Source organism: Ranitomeya variabilis, chromosome 2, assembly GCF_051348905.1.
Source record: "Ranitomeya variabilis isolate aRanVar5 chromosome 2, aRanVar5.hap1, whole genome shotgun sequence".
Taxonomy (NCBI): Eukaryota; Metazoa; Chordata; class Amphibia; order Anura; family Dendrobatidae; genus Ranitomeya; species Ranitomeya variabilis.
In genome coordinates this window covers 448,423,421-448,431,456 of record NC_135233.1, presented here as the reverse complement: position 1 = coordinate 448,431,456, position 8,036 = coordinate 448,423,421, and the positions used below count along the sequence as shown (strand labels likewise).

General features: G+C 40.8%; 1 protein-coding gene across 5 annotated transcripts in view; it reads left to right on the top strand.

Annotated features, from left to right (window-relative positions):
• The window catches only part of TEAD1 (TEA domain transcription factor 1), a 345,319-nt gene that overhangs the window by 254,171 nt on the left and 83,112 nt on the right, over positions 1 to 8,036 (top strand). For all 5 annotated transcript variants that reach the window (XM_077287236.1, XM_077287235.1, XM_077287239.1 and 2 more), the window contains one exon: positions 188 to 252. In XM_077287236.1, coding sequence (XP_077143351.1) covers positions 188 to 252 — 65 coding nt within the window. The remainder of the gene's footprint in view (positions 1 to 187; positions 253 to 8,036) is intronic.

Below are 8,036 nucleotides of genomic sequence, written 5' to 3'. Positions count from 1 at the left end.
TAGGATATGCTCCTTAATAAAACCCCACCAGTTGGACGAGATAACTGTGTGATATCATAATATGTATACATACAGGACTTGTAGGATGTCTAATATGCAGAGCACAATATGTGTTGTACTTTCTATTTCATGCCATGTAAGGTGCTTACAGTACATGTTACAAAGTCTTCTCTATTCATTATTTTAGGTAGAAATGAATTGATAGCAAGATACATCAAGTTACGGACAGGGAAAACGCGGACCAGGAAGCAGGTAATCTATTTGTTCCTTTTTGGTAACCTTATGGATGCTTGGAAATTGTGTAATTTTGTCTTAGAAATAGAAATTATAATGTTTAAGGACAAAAGTGCATAAGTCTCCTGAAATTAAATATTGCACGTTTTGCCAAATTAAAGCTCCCCAGCAATGCTGAAAAAGTTTACTTGCCATTACTTTGCTAATATATACTCGAGTATAAGCCGAGATTTTTGGGCTTAAAGTGCCCCTCTCGGCTTATACTCGAGTCATGGTAGGCGGGTGAGGGGGAGAGAGGACCGTCGCATACTCACCTGCTCCTGGCGCTCCTAACGCTGTCCCATGGTCTCCTGTGCTGCAGCTCTTCCTCTATTCAGCGGTCACGTGGTGCCGCTCATTAAAGTAATGAATATGGACTCCACTCCCATAGGGGTGGAGCCGCATATTCATTACTGTAATGAGCGGTACCGGTGACTGCTCATTACAGGAAGAAGCTGCGGTACCATGGGACAGGCAGGGACAGCGTCAGGAGCGCCGGGAGCAGGTGAGTATTTCATAGTCACCTGTCCGCGTTCCATCCACCAGGCGCCGCTCTGTCTTCTCATCCTTTTGCTGTGACTGTGCAGGTCAGAGGGCGCGGTGACATATTAGTGTGCGCGCCGCCCTCTGCCTGAACAGTCAGTGCGGAGAGACGGGACGCTGAGGAGCAGCAACGAGAGGTGAGTATGTGATTTTTTATTTATTTTTTTTTTAATTGCAGCATTACATGTGGCACAATGCTGTATGGAGCGTCTATGGGGTCATAAAGAACTGCATGGAGCATTATATGGAGCATCTATGGGGCCATAACTGCATGGAGCATTATATGGGGCATCTATGGGGCCATAACTGTATGGAGCATTATATGGAGCATCTATGGGGCCATAACTGCATGGAGCATTATATGGGGCATCTATGGGGCCATAACTGCATGGAGCATTATATGGGGCATCTATGGGGCCATAACCGCATGGAGGATTATATGGGGCATCTTATGGGGCCATAACTGCATGGAGCATTATATGGGGCTATAACTGCATGGAGCATTATATGGGGCATCTATGGGGCCATAACTGCATGGAGCATTATATGAGGCATCTATGGGGCCATAACTGCATGGATTATTATATGGGGCATCTATGGGGCCATAGCTGCATAGAGCATTATATGGGGCATCTATGGGGCCATAAAGAACTGCATGGAGTATTATATGGGGCATCTATGGGGCCATAATGAACTGCATGGAGCATTATATGGGGCTCCTGATTCAATATGGATATTCAAAAACACTTAACCTACTGATGTCTCAATTAATTTTACTTTTATTGGTATCTATTTTTATTTTTGACATTTACCGGTAGCTGCTGCATTTTCCACCCTAGGCTTATACTCGAGTCAATAAGTTTTCCCAGTTTTTTTGTTGCAAAATTAGGGGGGTCGGCTTATACTCGAGTATATACGGTATATATATATTTATTTCAGCAAAAATTAAAAGTGAATATTGCCATAACAGTGCAATAGCATTTGGAGTGGTTGATGTGACAAAGCGATATACCCTGTACCCTTGTAAAAGTTACCGTATTTTTTTGACCATAGTATTCCATTTCTAGCAAGAAAAAACAATCTTCTTTATAAAAAGTTTAATTGTCTTGTCTGGAGGCAGCTTATGATCGAGAATTTCAACACCGGTTCCTTCCCAATCACTGAGAGAACTGCTCTCTCCTTTTTGACACTGATCTGTCTAATCGATGCTGGGCAGGAGAGAAGGCTACCAGAGCCTACAATCCCTGGCAAAAATTATAAAATCACCGGCCTTGGAGGATGTTAATTCAGTTGTTTAATTTTGTAGAATAAAAGCAGATCACAGACATGGCACAAAACTAAAGTAATTTCAAATGGCAACTTTCTGGCTATAAGAAACACTAAAAAAAATCAAGAACAAAAATGTGGTAGTCAGTAATGTGTTTTTTTTTTGTTTGTTTTTATCCAAGCATAGGGAAAAAATTACGGAATCACTCAATTCTTTTTCAAATGTTTTATTGGGATTTTAACTTTCAACCGAGAAGGATAAGTTGGGAAGGGACGGAGGGGAAAGGGTGGGATATGGAGGTGGGGAAAGTGAACCCCTATAGCAATAGGGGAGACAAGCGGTCATATAGTAGATTAGTATAAACATAGTGGCTTAAAATGAAATAGCGCAGTAGGTTATAAAAAACCATAAATGATGCTTTATGCAGATTCGACTAGATAAAGTAGAATATGAAGGCCTGTCATGAACTTTAAGCTTGATGTATGGTAAATGTAAATACATATTAGTCCTAAGAATACATACGAACACATTCAAGATAACATGAGTACACAAGGCCTGCCAATTAAATTAGACAAACCACCAGAATGTATAGTTCAAAATAAACAACCTTTATTGATACAATAATAAAACCCAATGTTGGTACAACACCAATCACAAATGTAAAAATGCCTCCGATCATAATGAACAGGGCTCAAGCAGACCCCCACATAATGCCTAATGTCATAACATACAATTGATAAATGTTATGTTGGCAATGGAAAAATATTAAAGAGGAGATGAATCTATACCATAGGGCATATGAATGGACAAATGCCACATATATCAATCATTAGACAGAGTATGTTCAGATAAGTCTTATGCCATAGAACATGTGAGTAAAAGGATCCCACACATATCAATCATTAAATAGAGTGTGCCCAGACTAGCTATATTGTTACTGTTGTAGCGTATTAATCGTTAAACAGAGTGTGCACAAACTTGTTATATTATTACTATCGTAACATGTGCTGTAATACAAGATAAGAATGGCTATAATGCTCTAATAGTAACATACTATCATGGCCAATACGATTAATCTCCTAATAAAATTTACCAAGGTGGAGGCTGCACGAGACCTGCTGAATCCCCATGTTCATTAGTCTGCATCTAAAAAGGAGTGATCACACCTTGGAGAGCTGTTGCACCAAGTGGACTGACATGAATCACGGCTCCAACACAAGAGATGTCAATTGAAACAAAGGAGAGGATTATCAAACTCTTAAAAAAGGATAAATCATCATGCAATGTTGCAAAAGATGTTGGTTGTTCACAGTCAGTTGTGTCTAAAATCTGGACCAAATACAAACAACATGGGAAGGTTGTTAAAGGCAAACATACTGGTAGACCAAGGAAGACATCAAAGCGTCAAGACCGGAAACTTCAAGCAATATGTCTCCAGAACAGGAAATGCACAACAAAACAAATGAGGAACGAATGGGTGGAAACTGGAGTCAACGTCTGTAACCGAACTGTAAGAAACCGCCTAAAGGAAATGGGATTTACATACAGAAAAGCTAAACGAAAGCCATCTTTAACACCTAAACAGAAAAAAACAAGGTTACATTTGGCTAAGGAAAAGCGATCGTGGACTGAGGATGACTGGATGAAAGTCATATCCAGTGATGAATCGAGAATCTGCATTGGGCAAGGTGATGATGCTGGAACTTTTGTTTGGTGCCGTTCCAATGAGATTTATAAAGATGACTGCCTGAAGAGAACGTGCAAATTTCCACAGTCATTGATGATATGGGGCTGCATGTCAGGTAAAGGCACCGGGGAGATGGCTGTCATTACATCTTCAATAAATGCACAAGTTTATGTTGATATTTTGGACACTTTTCTTATCCCATCAATTGAAAGGATGTTTGGGGATGATGAAATCATTTTTCAAGATGATAATGCATCCTGCCATAGAGCAAAAATTGTGAAAACATTCCTTGAAAAAAGACATAAGGTCAATGTCATGGCCTGCAAATAGTCCGGATCTCTATCCAATTGAAAATCTTTGGTGGAAGTTAAAGAAAATGCTCCATGACAAGGCTCCAACCTGCAAAGCTGATCTGGCAACAGCAATCAGAGAAAGTTGGAGCTAGATTGATGAAGAGTCCTGTGTGACACTCATTAAGTCCATGCCTCAGAGACTGCAAGCTGTTATAAAAGCCAGAGGTGGTGCAACAAAATACTAGTGATGTGTTGGAGGGTTTTTTGTTAGTTTTTCATGATTCCATAATTTTTTCCTCGGAATTGAGTGATTCCATAATTTTTTCCCTATGCTTGGTTAAAAAAGGTAACCATTACTGACTGCCACATTTTTTGTTCTTGATTTCTTTGTGTTTATTAACCCCTTCACCCCCAAGGGTGGTTTGCACGTTATGGACCGGGCCAATTTTTACAATTCTGACCACTGTCCCTTTATGAGGTTATAACTCTGGAACGCTTCAACGGATCCTGGTGATTCTGACATTGTTTTCTCGTGACATATTGTACTTCATGATAGTGGTAAAATTTATTTGATATTACCTGCGTTTATTTGTGAAAAAAATGGAAATTTGGTGAAAATTTTGAAAATTTCGCAATTTTCCAAATTTGAATTTTTATGCAATTAAATCACAGTGATATGTCACACAAAATACTTAATAAGTAACATTTCCCACATGTCTACTTTACATCAGCATCATTTTGGAACCAAAATTTTTTTTTTGTTAGGGAGTTATAAGGGTTAAAAGTTGACCAGCAATTTCTCATTTTTACAACACCATTTTTTTTTAAGAACCACATCTCATTTGAAGTCATTTTGAGGGGTCTATATGATAGAAAATACCCAAGTGTGACACCATTCTAAAAACTGCACCCCTCAAGGTGCTCAAAACCACATTCAAAAAGTTTATTAACCCTTCAGGTGTTTCACAGGAATTTTTGGAATGTTTAAATAAAAATGAACATTTAACTTTTTTTCACACAAAATTTAATTCAGCTCCAATTTTGTTTTATTTTACCAAGGGTAACAGGAGAAAATGGACCCCAAAAGATGTTATACAATTTGTCCTGAGTACGCCGATACCCCATATATGGGGGTAAACCACTGTTTGGGCGCATGACAGAGCTCGGAAGCGAAGGAGCGCCATTTGACTTTTCAATGCAAAATTGACTGGAATTGAGATGGGACGCCATGTTGCGTTTGGAGAGCCACTGATGTGCCTAAACATTGAAACCCCCCACAAATGACACCATTTTGGAAAGTAGACCCCCTAAGGAACTTATCTAGAGGTGTGGTGAGCACTTTGACCCACCAAGTGCTTCACAGAAGTTTATAATGCAGAACCGTAAAAATAAAAAATCATATTTTTTCACAAAAATAATCTTTTCGCCCCCAATTTTTTATTTTCCCAAGGGTAAGAGAAGAAATTGGACCACAAAAGTTGTTGTCCAATTTGTCCTGAGTACGCTGATACCCCATATGTGGGGGGGAACCACCGTTTGGGCGCATGGGAGGGCTCGGAAGGGATGGAGCGCCATTTGGAATGCAGACTTAGATGGAATGGTCTGCAGGCGTCACATTGCGTTTGCAGAGCCCCTAATGTACCTAAACAGTAAAAAAAAAAACACAAGTGACACCATTTTGGAAAGTAGACCCCCTAAGGAACTCATCTAGATGTGTTGTGAGAGATTTGAACCCCTAAGTGTTTCACTACAGTTTATAACGCAGAGCCGTGCAAATAAAAAATATTTTTTTTTCCACAAAAATTATTTTTTAGCCCCCAGTTTTGTATTTTTCCAAGGGTAAAAGGAGAAATTAGACCCTATATATTGTTGTCCAATTTGTCCTGAGTACGCTGATACCTGATATCTGGGGGGGAACCACCGTTTGAGCGCATGGCAGAGCTCGGAAGGGAAGGAGCAACATTTGCAATGCAGACTTAGATGGATTGGTCTGCAGGCGTCACATTGCGTTTGCAGAGCCCCTAATGTACCTACACAGTAGAAACCCCCCACAAGTGACCCAATATTGGAAACTAGACCCCCCAAGGAACTTGTCTAGTTGTGTTGTGAGAACTTTGAACCCCCAAGTGTTTCACTACAGTTTATAACGCAGAGCCGTGAAAATAAAAAAATAAAAAATTTCCCCCAAAATTATTTTTTAGCCCCCAGTTTTGTATTTTCCCAATGGTAACAGGAGAAATTGGACCCCAAAAGTTGTTGTCCAATTTGTCTTGAGTACGCTGATACCCATGATATGTGGGGGGGAACCACCGTTTGGGCGCATGGGAGGGCTCGGAAGGGAAGGAGCGCCATTTGGAATGCAGACTTAGATGGAATGGTCTGCAGGCGTGACATTGCGTTTGCAGAGCCCCTAATGTACCTAAACAGTAGAAACCCCCCACAATTGACACCATTTTGGAAAGTAGACCCCCTAAGGAACTCATCTAGATGTGTTGTGAGAGCTTTGAACCCCCTAGTGTTTCACTACAGTTTATAACGCAGAGCCATGCAAATAAAACATATTTTTTTTTCCACAAAAATTATTTTTTAGCCCCAGTTTTGTATTTTCCCAAGGGTAACAGGAGAAATTGGACCCCAAAAGTTGTTCTCCAATGTGTTCCGAGTACGCTGATACCCCATATGTTGGGGTAAACCCCTGTTTGGGCGCACGGGAGAGCTTGGAAGGGAAGGAGCACTGTTTTACTTTTTCAACGCAGAATTGGCTGGAATTGAAATGGGACGCCATGTCACGTTTGGAGAGCCCCTGATGTGCCTAAACAGTGGAAACCCCCCAATTATAACTGAAACCCTAATCCACACACACCCCTAACCCTAATCCCAACGGTAACCCTAACCACACCTCTAACCCAGACACACCCCTAACCCTAATACCAACCCTATTCCCAACCGTAAAAGTAATCCAAACCCTAACCCTAACTTTAGCCCCAACCCTAACCCTAACTTTAGCCCCAACCCTAAATGTAGCCCTAACCCAAGCCCTAGCCCTAGCCCTAACCCTAATGGGAAAATGGAAATAAATACATTTTTTTTAATTTTTTTAATTTTTCCCTAACTAAGGCTACGTTCACATTAGCGTTCTGCGCCGCAGCGTCGCCGCATGCGTCATGTGCCCCTATATTTAACATGGGGGCGCATGGACATGCGTTGCACTTGCGTTTTGCGACGCATGCGTCACTGCGGCGCACGCGTCATGGCGCAGAGGACGCAGCAAGTTGCATTTTTTGTGCGTACAAAATCAAGCAAAAAAAGGACGCATGCGTCGCAAAACGCAGCGTTGTGCATGCGGTGTTCCTGCGTTGTGCGTTGCGTCGCCGACGCTGCGGCGCACGACGCAAATGTGAACGTAGCCTAAGCGGGTGATGAAGGGGGGGGTTTGATTTACTTTTATAGCGGGTTATTTAGCGGATTTTTATGATTGGCAGCCGTCACACACTGAAAGACGCTTTTTATTGCAAAAAATATTTTTTGCGTTACCACATTTTGAGAGCTATAATTTTTCCATATTTTAGTCCACAGAGTCATGTGAGGTCTTGTTTTTTGCGGGACGAGTTGACGTTTTTATTGGTAACATGTTCGGGCACGGGAGATTTTTTGATCGCTTTTTATTCCGATTTTTGTGAGGCAGAATGACCAAAAACCAGCTATTCATTAATTTCTTTTGGGGGAGGCGTTTATACCGTTCCGCGTTTGGTAAAATTGATAAAGCAGTTTTATTCTTCGGGTCAGTACGATTACAGCGATATCTCATTTACATCATTTTTTTATGTTTTGGCGCTTTTATACGATAAAAGCTATATTATAGAAAAAATAATTATTTTGGCATCGCTTTATTCTGAGGACTATAACCTTTTTAATTTTTTTGCTGATGATGCTGTTTTGCAGCTCTTTTTTTGCGGGACAAGATGACGTTTTC